A 17,500-nucleotide genomic window follows, 5' to 3' on the forward strand; every position below is an offset into this window, starting at 1 on the left:
CACACACACACACACAAAGTATACACACACACACACACAAATTATACACACACACACAAAGTATACACACACAAAGTAAACACACACACACACACACACACACGAAGTATACAAACACACACACACACACACACACACAAAGTATACACACACACACATACACACACACAAAGTATATACACACACACACACACACACAAAGTATACACACACACACACACACACACAAAGTATACACACACACACACACACACACAAAGTAAACACACACAAAGTATACACACACACACAAAGTATACACACACACACACACACACACACACACACACACACACACAAAGTATACACACATACACACACACACAAAGTATACACACATACACACACACACAAAGTATACGCACATACACACACACACAAAGTATACACACACACACACACACACAAAGTATACACACACACACACACACAAAGTATACACACACACACACACACAAAGTATATACACACACACACACACACACACAAAGTATATACACACACACACACACACACAAAGTATACACACACACACACACAAAGTATACACACACACACACAAAGTATATACACACACACACACACACACACACACACACACACACACACACACAAAGTATATACACACACACAAAGTATACACACACACACACACACAAAGTATACACACACACACACACAAAGTATACACACACACACACACACAAAGTATACACACACACACACACACAAAGTATACACACATACACACACAAAGTATACACACACATACACACACAAAGTATACACACACACACAAACACACACACAAAGTATACACACACACACACACACACACACAAAGTATACACACACACACAAAGTATACACACACACACACAAAGTATACACACACACACAAAGTATATACACACACACACACAAAGTATAAAGTATACACACACACAAACTATACACACAAAAACTATACACACAGAAAGTATACACACACACACACAAAGTATACACACACACAAAGTATACACACACACACATACGCAAAGTACACATACGCAAAGTACACACACAAAGTATACACACACACAGTCTCTCTCGCTCTCTGTCGCTCTCTCTCTCCCTCTATCTGTCTCTCTGTCTCTTTCTCTCTCCCCCTTTCTCTCTCTCTCTCCCCCTCTCTCTCTCTATCTCTCTCCCCCTTTCTCTCTCTCTCTCCCCCTCTCCCATTGTCTTGCACTCTGTCTCGCGCCTTCTGTCTCTCTCTCTTCCCCTCTCGCGCTCTCTGTCTTTCTCTCTCTGTCTCTGTCTCTTTCCCCCTCTCTATCTGTATGTCTCTCTGTCTGTCTGTCTATCTCTCTCTGTCTCTCTCTCTCTCGGGCTGTCTGTATCTATCTCTGTCTCTCTCTTCCCCCTCTCTCCCCCTCTCTCTGTCGCTCCCTCTCCCTTTCTCTCTCCCCTCTCTCTCTCTATCTGTGTGTCTCTCTCTCTCACTGTCTCTCTCTCTCTCCTCCCTCTCTTTCTCTCCCTCTTTCTCAGTCAGGCAGGCAGAGGCTGTAATTGGTTAATTGTGATGAATGAGCTGTCCATCAGGCAGACACAGGTGGTGTGTGTGTGTGTGTGTGTGTGTGTGTGTGTGTGTGTGTGTGTGTGTGTTGAACAGCTGGAGAGGCCAGGCCTCGAGCCGCCAACTAACACGATTACAGAGAGACATAATCCAGACCTCTCTCAATCTCTCCCTCCCCCTTCCGTCTCTCCATCTCCAATTCCCGCCCTCCCCCTCTCTCCGCCTTTCTGTTGATTTTCTCCCTTACCTCTTTCAATGACTCCTTCCCGCCCTTCATCTCTACCTCTCCTCCTGTTCTTTCCTGTGTCAATGTCCTCCTGGAGGAAGTGATGCTATCTGGTGAGCGAGCGAGAGAGAGAGAGAGAGAGTTGGCAAGAGAGATGGCGAAAGAAAGGACTGTTGGCAAGAGAGATGGAGAGAGAGAGAAGAGAAGGGGAGATGACTTCGAGTACAACAAGGTAGAGGCCAGTAAATAGCTGATATTAAATTGTGGATCCATGGAGGCTGTGTATCGATCGCTGAGACACACAGAGATTGTGTGGAGTGAGGCTTCTGTGTCTGCGGTTGCCAGGTACCTTGTACCACTCCAGAACTGCACAGTAGTTGTCTAATGGCAATAACAACCCACTGCAACACAACAGTGGAAAGACATGTACATGTGGCACTATGTGAATGTGTTCTGTTTAGAATGTCTGGTGATGTCCTGGTCCACTATGTGAATGTGTTCTGTTTAGAATGTCTGGTGATGTCCTGGTCCACTATGTGAATGTGTTCTGTTTAGAATGTCTGGTGATGTCCTGGTCCACTATGTGAATGTGTTCTGTTTAGAATGTCTGGTGATGTCCTGGTCCACTATGTGAATGTGTTCTGTTTAGAATGTCTGGTGATGTCCTGGTCCACTATGTGAATGTGTTCTGTTTAGAATGTCTGGTGATGTCCTGGTCCACTATGTGAATGTGTTCTGTTTAGAATGTCTGGTGATGTCCTGGTCCACTATGTGAATGTGTTCTGTTTAGAATGTCTGGTGATGTCCTGGTCCACTATGTGAATGTGTTCTGTTTAGAATGTCTGGTGATGTCCTGGTCCACTATGTGAATGTGTTCTGTTTAGAATGTCTGGTGATGTCCTGGTCCACTATGTGAATGTGTTCTGTTTAGAATGTCTGGTGATGTCCTGGTCCACTATGTGAATGTGTTCTGTTTAGAATGTCTGGTGATGTCCTGGTCCACTATGTGAATGTGTTCTGTTTAGAATGTCTGGTGATGTCCTGGTCCACTATGTGAATGTGTTCTGTTTAGAATGTCTGGTGATGTCCTGGTCCACTATGTGAATGTGTTCTGTTTAGAATGTCTGGTGATGTCCTGGTCCACTATGTGAATGTGTTCTGTTTAGAATGTCTGGTGATGTCCTGGTCCACTATGTGAATGTGTTCTGTTTAGAATGTCTGGTGATGTCCTGGTCCACTATGTGAATGTGTTCTGTTTAGAATGTCTGGTGATGTCCTGGTCCACTATGTGAATGTGTTCTGTTTAGAATGTCTGGTGATGTCCTGGTCCACTATGTGAATGTGTTCTGTTTAGAATGTCTGGTGATGTCCTGGTCCACTATGTGAATGTGTTCTGTTTAGAATGTCTGGTGATGTCCTGGTCCACTATGTGAATGTGTTCTGTTTAGAATGTCTGGTGATGTCCTGGTCCACTATGTGAATGTGTTCTGTTTAGAATGTCTGGTGATGTCCTGGTCCACTATGTGAATGTGTTCTGTTTAGAATGTCTGGTGATGTCCTGGTCCACTATGTGAATGTGTTCTGTTTAGAATGTCTGGGGATGTCCTGGTCCACTATGTGAATGTGTTCTGTTTAGAATGTCTGGTGATGTCCTGGTCCACTATGTGAATGTGTTCTGTTTAGAATGTCTGGTGATGTCCTGGTCCACTATGTGAATGTGTTCTGTTTAGAATGTCTGGTGATGTCCTGGTCCACTATGTGAATGTGTTCTGTTTAGAATGTCTGGTGATGTCCTGGTCCACTATGTGAATGTGTTCTGTTTAGAATGTCTGGTGATGTCCTGGTCCACTATGTGAATGTGTTCTGTTTAGAATGTCTGGTGATGTCCTGGTCCACTATGTGAATGTGTTCTGTTTAGAATGTCTGGTGATGTCCTGGTCCACTATGTGAATGTGTTCTGTTTAGAATGTCTGGTGATGTCCTGGTCCACTATGTGAATGTGTTCTGTTTAGAATGTCTGGTGATGTCCTGGTCCACTATGTGAATGTGTTCTGTTTAGAATGTCTGGTGATGTCCTGGTCCACTATGTGAATGTGTTCTGTTTAGAATGTCTGGTGATGTCCTGGTCCACTATGTGAATGTGTTCTGTTTAGAATGTCTGGGGATGTCCTGGTCCACTATGTGAATGTGTTCTGTTTAGAATGTCTGGTGATGTCCTGGTCCACTATGTGAATGTGTTCTGTTTAGAATGTCTGGTGATGTCCTGGTCCACTATGTGAATGTGTTCTGTTTAGAATGTCTGGTGATGTCCTGGTCCACTATGTGAATGTGTTCTGTTTAGAATGTCTGGTGATGTCCTGGTCCACTATGTGAATGTGTTCTGTTTAGAATGTCTGGTGATGTCCTGGTCCACTATGTGAATGTGTTCTGTTTAGAATGTCTGGTGATGTCCTGGTCCACTATGTGAATGTGTTCTGTTTAGAATGTCTGGGGATGTCCTGGTCCACTATGTGAATGTGTTCTGTTTAGAATGTCTGGTGATGTCCTGGTCCACTATGTGAATGTGTTCTGTTTAGAATGTCTGGTGATGTCCTGGTCCACTATGTGAATGTGTTCTGTTTAGAATGTCTGGTGATGTCCTGGTCCACTATGTGAATGTGTTCTGTTTAGAATGTCTGGTGATGTCCTGGTCCACTATGTGAATGTGTTCTGTTTAGAATGTCTGGTGATGTCCTGGTCCACTATGTGAATGTGTTCTGTTTAGAATGTCTGGTGATGTCCTGGTCCACTATGTGAATGTGTTCTGTTTAGAATGTCTGGTGATGTCCTGGTCCACTATGTGAATGTGTTCTGTTTAGAATGTCTGGTGATGTCCTGGTCCACTATGTGAATGTGTTCTGTTTAGAATGTCTGGTGATGTCCTGGTCCACTATGTGAATGTGTTCTGTTTAGAATGTCTGGTGATGTCCTGGTCCACTATGTGAATGTGTTCTGTTTAGAATGTCTGGTGATGTCCTGGTCCACTATGTGAATGTGTTCTGTTTAGAATGTCTGGGGATGTCCTGGTCCACTATGTGAATGTGTTCTGTTTAGAATGTCTGGTGATGTCCTGGTCCACTATGTGAATGTGTTCTGTTTAGAATGTCTGGTGATGTCCTGGTCCACTATGTGAATGTGTTCTGTTTAGAATGTCTGGTGATGTCCTGGTCCACTATGTGAATGTGTTCTGTTTAGAATGTCTGGTGATGTCCTGGTCCACTATGTGAATGTGTTCTGTTTAGAATGTCTGGTGATGTCCTGGTCCACTATGTGAATGTGTTCTGTTTAGAATGTCTGGTGATGTCCTGGTCCACTATGTGAATGTGTTCTGTTTAGAATGTCTGGTGATGTCCTGGTCCACTATGTGAATGTGTTCTGTTTAGAATGTCTGGTGATGTCCTGGTCCACTATGTGAATGTGTTCTGTTTAGAATGTCTGGTGATGTCCTGGTCCACTATGTGAATGTGTTCTGTTTAGAATGTCTGGTGATGTCCTGGTCCACTATGTGAATGTGTTCTGTTTAGAATGTCTGGTGATGTCCTGGTCCACTATGTGAATGTGTTCTGTTTAGAATGTCTGGTGATGTGCTGGTCCACTATGTGAATGTGTTCTGTTTAGAATGTCTGGTGATGTCCTGGTCCACTATGTGAATGTGTTCTGTTTAGAATGTCTGGTGATGTCCTGGTCCACTATGTGAATGTGTTCTGTTTAGAATGTCTGGTGATGTGCTGGTCCACTATGTGAATGTGTTCTGTTTAGAATGTCTGGTGATGTCCTGGTCCACTATGTGAATGTGTTCTGTTTAGAATGTCTGGTGATGTGCTGGTCCACTATGTGAATGTGTTCTGTTTAGAATGTCTGGGGATGTCCTGGTCCACTATGTGAATGTGTTCTGTTTAGAATGTCTGGTGATGTCCTGGTCCACTATGTGAATGTGTTCTGTTTAGAATGTCTGGTGATGTCCTGGTCCACTATGTGAATGTGTTCTGTTTAGAATGTCTGGTGATGTCCTGGTCCACTATGTGAATGTGTTCTGTTTAGAATGTCTGGTGATGTCCTGGTCCACTATGTGAATGTGTTCTGTTTAGAATGTCTGGTGATGTCCTGGTCCACTATGTGAATGTGTTCTGTTTAGAATGTCTGGTGATGTCCTGGTCCACTATGTGAATGTGTTCTGTTTAGAATGTCTGGTGATGTCCTGGTCCACTATGTGAATGTGTTCTGTTTAGAATGTCTGGTGATGTCCTGGTCCACTATGTGAATGTGTTCTGTTTAGAATGTCTGGTGATGTCCTGGTCCACTATGTGAATGTGTTCTGTTTAGAATGTCTGGTGATGTCCTGGTCCACTATGTGAATGTGTTCTGTTTAGAATGTCTGGTGATGTCCTGGTCCACTATGTGAATGTGTTCTGTTTAGAATGTCTGGTGATGTCCTGGTCCACTATGTGAATGTGTTCTGTTTAGAATGTCTGGTGATCTGCTGGTCCACTATGTGAATGTGTTTGTCTTGTCACTAGGAACAGCAGCAGGGTCCACTGGCTGTGTGACTACAAACTCAACATCCTAGATCACCCCCATTATCAGTGGGAATGCTGGGATGTGTAGTCAGTGGCAGCAGGCAGAGCAGATTGCATGCTGGGAGCTGTGGTCCAGGCAGGGCAGTTGTCGAGGTCTCTGTGGCTGATGTGATGAATGGTGGTTGTTGTCGTGGCAAATTGTCCTGAAAGCAATCTGAGACACATCACCACAGCGATAAAGGAAGAGCTTATTGATCCCTGTGAAGTAATACAGTGAATATATCACACACATACAAACACACACACACACACACACGGTCTCACACACACACACACACACACACAGTGAAAATATCAGCTAACAGACTGAGGGATGATGGTGATGATCAGCAACAACACAAAGAGAGGAGGGGTGAGGACACACACACAATGACAGCTCTAGCTAATGCTTTTTACAAGCACCCAACGGCCTGGAGGGATAAGAGAGTGTGACAGAAAGGAAGAGCGAGAAGGAGATGAGAAGGAGAGTGATCAATAGAGAAATATATAAGAGAGACAGAGAGAGAGGAGATGAGAGAGACAGAGAAGGAGATGAGAGAGAGGAGATGCGACACAGAGAGAGGAGATGAGAGACACAGAGAGAGACAGAGAAGGAGATGAGAAGGAGAGTGATCAGTAGAGAAATATATAAGAGAGACAGAGAGAGAGGAGATGAGAGAGACAGAGAAGGAGATGAGAGAGAGGAGATGTGACACAGAGAGACAGAGAAGGAGATGTGTGACAGAGAAGGAGATGAGACACAGAGCGAGACAGAGAAGGAGATGAGACACAGAGAGAGAGGAGATGAGACACAGAGAGAGACAGAGAAGGAGATGAGACACAGAGCGAGACAGAAAAGGAGATGTGAGAGACAGAGAGAGAAGGAGATGAGAGACAGAGAAGGAGATGAGACACAGAGAGAGAGGAGATGAGACACGGAGAGAGACAGAGAAGGAGATGAGAGGGAGTAGATGAGACACAGAGAGAGACAGAGAAGGAGATGTGAGACAGAGAAGGAGATGTGAGACAGAGAAGGAGATGTGAGACAGAGAAGGAGATGTGAGACAGAGAAGGAGATGTGAGACAGAGAAGGAGATGTGAGACAGAGAAGGAGATGTGAGACAGAGAAGGAGATGAGAGACACGGAGAAAGAGATGAGACAAAGGGAGAAATAGATCAGAGAGAGAGCCATCACAGCAGCAATATTTGTGACCTGTTGCCACAAGAAAAGGGCAACCAGTGAAGAGCAAACACCATTGTAAATACAACCCATATTTATGTTTATTTATTTTCCCTTTTGTACTTTAACTATTCTAAAGCCCCTTGAATTGAGTTGAGAAACAGAGACGGGAGGGGCAGAGACGGGAGGGGCAGAGACGGGAGGGGCAGAGACGGGAGGGGCAGAGACGGGAGGGGCAGGGACGGGCGGGGCAGAGACGGGCGGGGCAGAGACGGGCGGGGCAGAGACGGTCGGGGCAGGGACGGGCGGGGCAGGGACGGGCGGGGCAGAGACGGGAGGGGCAGGGACGGGAGGGGCAGGGACGGGCGGGGCAGGGACGGGCGGGGCAGGGACGGGCGGGGCAGAGACGGGAGGGGCAGAGACGGGCGGGGCAGAGACGGGCGGGGCAGGGACGAGCGGGGCAGGGACGGGCGGGGCAGGGACGGGCGGGGCAGGGACGGGCGGGGCAGAGACGGGCGGGGCAGAGACGGGAGGGGCAGAGACGGGAGGGACAGCGGTTTTAGAACTAGTTCCATGTTGCGAGGCAGGTTCCTCCTGGATGACCCATGACTGGTCTCTGGCTACAAACACTGTCTCTGTTTGGAGAGGGAAGATCACACACACCACACACACACACCACACACACACACACACACACACACACACCACACACGCACACACCACACACCACACCACACACACACCACACACACACACACACACCATACACACACCATACACACACACACCATATACACACACACCACACACACACACACCACACACACACACAGGAAGGAGTGGATTGATCCTTGTTCAACTCTCAGGCTAGAAGTCATTGTGGAGGATGATCCTCTTATCACATTATAGTCCGCTACCCTACCAGACCTGGTCAGTACCGTGTGTGTGTGTGTGTTTGTGTGTGTGTGTGTGTGTGTGTGTATGTGTGTGTGTGTGTTGTACTGTTCTTGTTCTAGAACGTGTTCTTTGAGGGCTGTCAGTGCGTCCTTCTGCCAAAGTCAATCTCAATCAGCTAACACAGACGCTCTCTTCTGCAGGTTACACTGTCATTCAGTCTGTTTAACACACACACACACACACACACACACACACACACACACACACACACACACACACACACACACACACACACACACAGACAGTAATAAGTCAGACTGGCTCGTAGAAGTATAGCCTGTGGGCGTCAGTATTCATCTTCATGACAATCACTCTTCCTTCTCTCAATTTATCTCTCTACCAATTCCTCCGCCTCTCATTCTCTCAATCCATCTCTCTACCAACTCTCATATCTCTCCCTCTCTCTACCAACTCTCATATCTCTCCCTCTCTCTACCAACTCTCATATCTCTCCCTCTCTCTACCAACTCTCATATCTCTCCCTCTCTCTACCAACTCTCATATCTCTCCCTCTCTCTACCAACTCTCATATCTCTCCCTCTCTCTACCAACTCTCATATCTCTCCCTCTCTCTACTAACTCTCATATCTCTCCCTCTCTCTACCAACTCTCATATCTCTCCCTCTCTCTACCAACTCTCATATCTCTCCCTCTCTCTACCAACTCTCATATCTCTCCCTCTCTCTACCAACTCTCGTATCTCTCCCTCTCTCTACCAACTCTCATATCTCTCCCTCTCTCTACCAACTCTCATATCTCTCCCTCTCTCTACCAACTCTCATATCCCTCCCTCTCTCTACCAACTCTCATATCTCTCCCTCTCTCTACCAACTCTCATATCTCTCCCTCTCTCTACCAACTCTCATATCTCTCCCTCTCTCTACCAACTCTCATATCTCTCCCTCTCTCTACCAACTCTCATATCTCTCCCTCTCTCTACCAACTCTCATATCTCTCCCTCTTTCTACCAACTCTCATATCTCTCCCTCTCTCTACCAACTCTCATATCTCTCCCTCTCTCATATCTCTCCCTCTCTCTACCAACTCTCATATCTCTCCCTCTCTCTACCAACTCTCATATCTCTCCCTCTCTCTACCAACTCTCATATCTCTCTCTCTCTACCAACTCTCATATCTCTCCCTCTCTCTACCAACTCTCATATCTCTCCCTCTCTCTACCAACTCTCATATCTCTCCCTCTCTCATATCTCTCCCTCTCTCTACCAACTCTCATATCTCTCCCTCTCTCTACCAACTCTCATATCTCTCCCTCTCTCTACCAACTCTCATATCTCTCCCTCTCTCTACCAACTCTCATATCTCTCCCCCTCTCTACCAACTCTCATATCTCTCCCTCTCTCTACCAACTCTCATATCTCTCCCTCTCTCTACCAACTCTCATATCTCTCCCTCTCTCTTATTTTCCTCAACCCTGTGTCCCCTTTTAACTCAACCTCCTTAATCTCTCCGTTCCTCTCTCATCTCTTCTCTCCATCTCTTCTCTCCATCTCTTCTCTCATCTCTTCTCTCCATCTCTTCTCTCCATCTCCTCTCCTCATCTCTTCTCTCCATCTCCTCTCTCCATCTCTTCTCTCCATCTCCTCTCTCATCTCTTCTCTCCATCTCTTCTCTCCATCTCTTCTCTCCATCTCTTCTCTCCATCTCTTCTCTCCATCTCCTCTCTCCGTTCCTCTCTCCATCTCTTCTCTCCATCTCTTCTCTCCATCTCTTCTCTCCATCTCTTCTCTCCATCTCTTCTCTCATCTCTTCTCTCCATCTCCTCTCTCCATCTCTTCTCTCCATCTCTTCTCTCCATCTCTTCTCTCCATCTCTTCTCTCCATCTCCTCTCTCCATCTCCTCTCTCCATCTCTTCTCTCCATCTCCTCTCTCATCTCTTCTCTCCATCTCTTCTCTCCATCTCTTCTCTCCATCTCTTCTCTCCATCTCTTCTCTCATCTCTTCTCTCCATCTCCTCTCTCCATCTCTTCTCTCCATCTCTTCTCTCCATCTCTTCTCTCCATCTCCTCTCTCCATCTCCTCTCTCCGTTCCTCTCTCCATCTCTTCTCTCCATCTCCTCTCTCCATCTCTTCTCTCCATCTCTTCTCTCCATCTCTTCCTCTATCGTTCAGCCCCTCTATCTCTGTTCTAGTGAGAAGTTTGTACTTAGATGGATGGAGTGTGCTGTTACGACAGGGAGAGGCGGATCAACGGGTTTCTCTGTCATAGAGTGGACACACACACACACACACACACAACTCATTGTGGTGGTTGTTGAGAAACTGCAGCGTCCTCTCTGCTGCATGTACAACCAGACTGAGATATGAGACATGTATTGTAATGTGTGTTTTTGGCAGCTGGAACCAGACCAAGTTCCCTGTGTTTTATTTCTCCTTTCTCCTCCCTCCCTCACGCCCCCTCCCTCACCTACCGTGCCTCCCCCCTCCCTCCCTCCCTCCCGCCCTCCCACCCAGGGTTGGTTGCTGGGGTGATGGTTGGGTAAGGTAGGCAAGGCTCTCTTCTCTGGGCAAGTCGTGTGTGTGAGAGAGAGAGAGGCTCAGATCCATGCTAACCTGATTTAGCTTTGGCTGCGCCGGGGAGGCTAACACGATTACCTCTGGCTAATGGCCCTACTGACTGGGAGAGGGAGAGGACAGGAGAAGGGATTGAGGGAGGTTGGGAAAGGGAGATGACGGGGGGAGAGGGAGTGGGGAGGCAGGATAGCCTGTGATAATTATCCCCCTCCCTCCCGAGGCATTGATGGATTCAACTTTAGAGATCTCTCTCTCTCTCTCTCTCTCTCTCTCTTTCTCTTTCTCTTTCTCTTTCTCTCTCTTTCTCTCTCTCTCAATCTCTCTCTCTCTCTCTCTAACCACATCCCTCTCTCTGTCTACAGCGATCAGGAGGAAGGAGAATGGCTGGTATGACGAAGAACATCCCCTCGTCTTCCTCTTCCTCGGCTCCTCTGGAATTGGTAACTCCTCTACATCCCTCGTTCCACTCAGCTGTGATGTCATGGAGCCTGTCTGTAGCACTAGCCTGGTTAACAGACACGGGTAGCACCAATGTCGTCGTTTATTCACCAACATTTCCACAGCAAGCTGTCTTCACCTGGGTTTCCTGTTAAACACTGCAGGTCACCAGTATATATACAGGCTTCACCTGGGTTTCCTGTTAAACACTGCAGGTCACCAGTATATATACAGGCTTCATCTGGGTTTCCTGTTAAACACTGCAGGTCACCAGTATATATACAGGCTTCATCTGGGTTTCCTGTTAAACACTGCAGGTCACCAGTATATATACAGGCTTCATCTGGGTTTCCTGTTAAACACTGCAGGTCACCAGTATATATACAGGCTTCATCTGGGTTTCCTGTTAAACACTGCAGGTCACCAGTATATATACAGGCTTCATCTGGGTTTCCTGTTAAACACTGCAGGTCACCAGTATATATACAGGCTTCATCTGGGTTTCCTGTTAAACACTGCAGGTCACCAGTATATATACAGGCTTCATCTGGGTTTCCTGTTAAGCACTGCAGGTCACCAGTATATATACAGGCTTCATCTGGGTTTCCTGTTAAACACTGCAGGTCACCAGTATATATACAGGCTTCATCTGGGTTTCCTGTTAAACACTGCAGGTCACCAGTATATATACAGGCTTCATCTGGGTTTCCTGTTAAACACTGCAGGTCACCAGTATATATACAGGCTTCATCTGGGTTTCCTGTTAAGCACTGCAGGTCACCAGTATATATACAGGCTTCATCTGGGTTTCCTGTTAAACACTGCAGGTCACCAGTATATATACAGGCTTCATCTGGGTTTCCTGTTAAGCACTGCAGGTCACCAGTAAATACAGGTTTCCATTGGACACACACAGGTGATTGTAATCATGGCTGGCTGTGGCATGATGTCATTGGTCAATTTACAAATATCAACAGTGTATACAAAAGCATGAATGGATATCCAACGATAATAGGTAGTCTACAATTACATCATAAGTAGCCTACAAAATGTTATTTACAATAGTGTGGTTGCCAGATCTGTTTGTGCTTTAGCCTACTCCTCTGACGTTGGTTGATATGCCATTTACAAACCGATCTGGCAACTACGTTATGACTGTACACTTGTACACCTATAGAACTACTCTCTCTCTCACACACACAACCACACACACACACACACACACACACACACACACACACACACACACACACACACACACACACACACACACACACACACACACACACACACACACACACACACACAGAGATAGAGAGAGAGTCAGCAGCAGTGGTTCTGGGTAAGATATGACAGGGTTTAGGGATGTATGGTGTGTGTGTGTGATATATATATATATTATATATGACCGGGTTTAGGGATGTATGGTGTGTGTGTGTGATATATATATATATTATATATGACCGGGTTTAGGGATGTATGGTGTGTGTGTGAGAGAGATATGACAGGGCTGGGAGACAGAGGGGAGGCAGTGTTCATATTCTCTCTGCCTCCAGCGACAGTGGCCAGGGGACATTAATATTTAACACATGGCCAGTCCTCATCTATCTATCTGGAGATAGACAGTCTGTGTGTACTATCTGGAGATAATACACACAGACTGTCTATCTGGAGATAATACACACAGACTGTCTGGAGATAATATACACAGACTGTCTGGAGATAATACACACAGACTGTCTGGAGATAATACACACAGACTGTCTGGAGATAATACACACAGACTGTCTGGAGATAATACACACAGACTGTCTGGAGATAATACACACAGACTGTCTGGAGATAATACACACAGACTGTCTGGAGATAATACACACAGACGTCTATCTGGAGATAATACACACAGACGTCTATCTGGAGATAATACACACAGACGTCTATCTGGAGATAATACACACAGACTGTCTATCTGGAGATAATACACACAGACTGTCTATCTGGAGATAATACACACAGACTGTCTATCTGGAGATAATACACACAGACTGTCTATCTGGAGATAATACACACAGACTGTCTATCTGGAGATAATACACACAGACTGTCTATCTGGAGATAATACACACAGACTGTCTATCTGGAGATAATACACACAGACTGTCTATCTGGAGATAATACACACAGACTGTCTATCTGGAGATAATACACACAGACTGTCTATCTGGAGATAATACACACAGACTGTCTATCTGGAGATAATACACACAGACTATCTGGAGATAATACACACAGACTGTCTGGAGATAATACACACAGACTGTCTGGAGATAATACACACAGACGTCTATCTGGAGATAATACACACAGACGTCTATCTGGAGATAATACACACAGACGTCTATCTGGAGATAATACACACAGACGTCTATCTGGAGATAATACACACAGACGTCTATCTGGAGATAATACACACAGACGTCTATCTGGAGATAATACACACAGACGTCTATCTGGAGATAATACACACAGACTGTCTATCTGGAGATAATACACACAGACTGTCTATCTGGAGATAATACACACAGACTGTCTATCTGGAGATAATACACACAGACTGTCTATCTGGAGATAATACACACAGACTGTCTATCTGGAGATAATACACACAGACTGTCTATCTGGAGATAATACACACAGACTGTCTATCTGGAGATAATACACACAGACTGTCTATCTGGAGATAATACACACAGACTGTCTATCTGGAGATAATACACACAGACTGTCTATCTGGAGATAATACACACAGACTGTCTATCTGGAGATAATACACACAGACTGTCTATCTGGAGATAATACACACAGACTGTCTATCTGGAGATAATACACACAGACTGTCTATCTGGAGATAATACACACAGACTGTCTATCTGGAGATAATACACACAGACTGTCTATCTGGAGATAATACACACAGACTGTCTATCTGGAGATAATACACACAGACTGTCTATCTGGAGATAATACACACAGACTGTCTATCTGGAGATAATACACACAGACTGTCTATCTGGAGATAATACACACAGACTGTCTATCTGGAGATAATACACACAGACTGTCTATCTGGAGATAATACACACAGACTGTCTATCTGGAGATAATACACACAGACTGTCTATCTGGAGATAATACACACAGACTGTCTATCTGGAGATAATACACACAGACTGTCTATCTGGAGATAATACACACAGACTGTCTATCTGGAGATAATACACACAGACTGTCTATCTGGAGATAATACACACAGACTGTCTATCTGGAGATAATACACACAGACTGTCTATCTGGAGATAATACACACAGACCGTCTATCTGGAGATAATACACACAGACCGTCCATATGGAGATAATACACACAGACCGTCTATCTGGAGATAATACACACAGACTGTCTATCTGGAGATAATACACACAGACTGTCTATCTGGAGATAATACACACAGACTGTCTATCTGGAGATAATACACACAGACTGTCTATCTGGAGATAATACACACAGACTGTCTATCTGGAGATAATACACACAGACTGTCTATCTGGAGATAATACACACAGACCGTCCATATGGAGATAATACACACAGACCGTCTATCTGGAGATAATACACACAGACCGTCCATATGGAGATAATACACACAGACCGTCCATATGGAGATAATACACACAGACCGTCTATCTGGAGATAATACACACAGACCGTCTATCTGGAGATAATACACACAGACTGTCTATCTGGAGATAATACACACAGACTGTCTATCTGGAGATAATACACACAGACCGTCCATATGGAGATAATACACACAGACCGTCCATATGGAGATAATACACACAGACCGTCTATCTGGAGATGATACACACGTCAGACCATTGACGATCAAAGCTCTGTCCATACTGCACTCTGATTGGTTACTGCTCTCCTCTTCCCACAGGTAAGACTGAGCTGGCCAAACAGGTGGCTCGTTATATGCACAAGGACCTGAAAAAGGTAACAGTCACACACGTTCACACATCAGCACAGCTGAAATCACATGGTATCAGCAAAACGGATCATATTATGTACCCGTGTGTTATTACTGCTCATTAACCATGAGCCTTCTTCTCTCAGGGATTCATCCGCGTGGACATGTCTGAGTTCCAGGAGAAGCACGAGGTATGACATCATCATTAACACGTTCCCACAGCCAGGAAGAGACTTCATGTTCCCACAGCCAGGAAGAGACTTCATGTTCCCACAGCCAGGAAGAGACGTCATGTTCCCACAGCCAGGAAGAGACTTCATGTTCCCACAGCCAGGAAGAGACTTCATGTTCCCACAGCCAGGAAGAGACTTCATGTTCCCACAGCCAGGAATATAGCCGAGGGCTTGTCTGGGTCATCTGCGGCCATCGTTTGGACCAGCTTCCCAGTCGCTGTCATGAACAGTTTAACCCTGTGTTGACTGAGCGACCTTGGGCTCTGTCTAACCTCTCATCGCCCACAATTCAATTCAAAGAGATGTGTCCAGGTTCCCACAGAAACACAGAGCGATGCAGCATCTGAAGGAGAGAACTCTCACTCTTCCCAAACGGCCCCAAAACTTTGTTCTTGTACCAGAGGAAGTAGTGATGTGACGTCATCTTCAGTTCAATAGGTTCATCTACCTGTTATCATAATTCTCTCACAATTTCTAACTTTTCATCTCTCTCTCTCTCTTTCTCTCTGCCGTCTATCTCTCCCTCTCTCACAATCTCTCTCTAACTCGCTCCCACCTTTCTCCACCTCTCTCTGTCTCTCTCTCTCTCTCTGTTTCTCTGTCTAGGTGGCTAAATTCATAGGTTCTCCTCCAGGTTATGTTGGTCATGAAGAGGGAGGTCAGCTGACTAAACAGTTGAAGGCGTATCCCAATGCTGTGGTTCTGTTTGACGAGGTGGACAAGGCCCACCCAGACGTACTGACCATCATGCTACAGCTGTTCGATGAGGTACACACGCACACACAGAACGTTTTTTAACCGTTCAAAATCACAGGTTCTACTGTGTCACTTTTCTAGATCCTTGAGTCTCTCTCTCTCTCTCTGTCTCTCTCTCTGTCTCTCTCTCTGTCTCTCTCTCTCTCTACCTCTCTCTCTCTACCTCTCTGTCTCTGTTTCTCTCGCTCTCTCTCTCTCTCTGTGTCTCTCTCTCTCGCGGCGCGCTCAGGGCCGTCTTACAGATGGGAAGGGGAAGACCATTGAGTGTAAGGACGCCATCTTCATCATGACCTCGAACGTGGCCAGTGATGACATTGCTCAGCATGCATTGCAGCTCCGCCAGGAGGTCCAGGAGCTCAGCCGCAGGAAACTGGTCGACAACCTGGGTGAGACACGCACGCACAGACACGCACAGACACGCACAGACACGCACACACAGACACGCACACACAGACACGCACACACAGACACGCACACACAGACACGCACACACAGACACGCACAGACACGCACAGACACAGACACGCACAGACACAGACACAGACACGCACAGACACAGACACAGACACGCACACAGACACAGACACGCGCACAGACACAGACACAGACACGCGCACAGACACAGACACGCGCACAGACACAGACACGCGCACAGACACAGACACACACACAGACACGCGCACAGACACAGACACAGACACGCGCACAGACACAGACACGCGCACAGACACAGACACGCGCAGACACAGACACGCGCAGACACAGACACGCACAGACACACACAGACACGCACAGACACAGACACGCGCACAGACACAGACACAGACACGCGCACAGACACAGACACAGACACGCGCACAGACACAGACACAGACACGCGCACAGACACAGACACAGACACGCGCACAGACACAGACACGCGCACAGACACAGACACGCGCACAGACACAGACA

The 17,500-nt window shown here is 46.1% G+C and overlaps 1 protein-coding gene across 2 annotated transcripts in view; it reads left to right on the forward strand.

The window, feature by feature from the left end:
* clpb (ClpB family mitochondrial disaggregase) overlaps positions 1–17,500 on the forward strand; it is a 76,908-nt gene that overhangs the window by 56,582 nt on the left and 2,826 nt on the right. For both annotated transcript variants that reach the window (XM_055895088.1, XM_055895087.1), the window contains 5 exons: positions 11,454–11,531; positions 15,528–15,583; positions 15,704–15,748; positions 16,397–16,558; positions 16,776–16,932. In XM_055895088.1, coding sequence (XP_055751063.1) covers positions 11,454–11,531; positions 15,528–15,583; positions 15,704–15,748; positions 16,397–16,558; positions 16,776–16,932 — 498 coding nt within the window. The remainder of the gene's footprint in view (positions 1–11,453; positions 11,532–15,527; positions 15,584–15,703; positions 15,749–16,396; positions 16,559–16,775; positions 16,933–17,500) is intronic.

Source organism: Salvelinus fontinalis, chromosome 33 (assembly GCF_029448725.1).
Source record: "Salvelinus fontinalis isolate EN_2023a chromosome 33, ASM2944872v1, whole genome shotgun sequence".
Classification (NCBI taxonomy): domain Eukaryota; kingdom Metazoa; phylum Chordata; class Actinopteri; order Salmoniformes; family Salmonidae; genus Salvelinus; species Salvelinus fontinalis.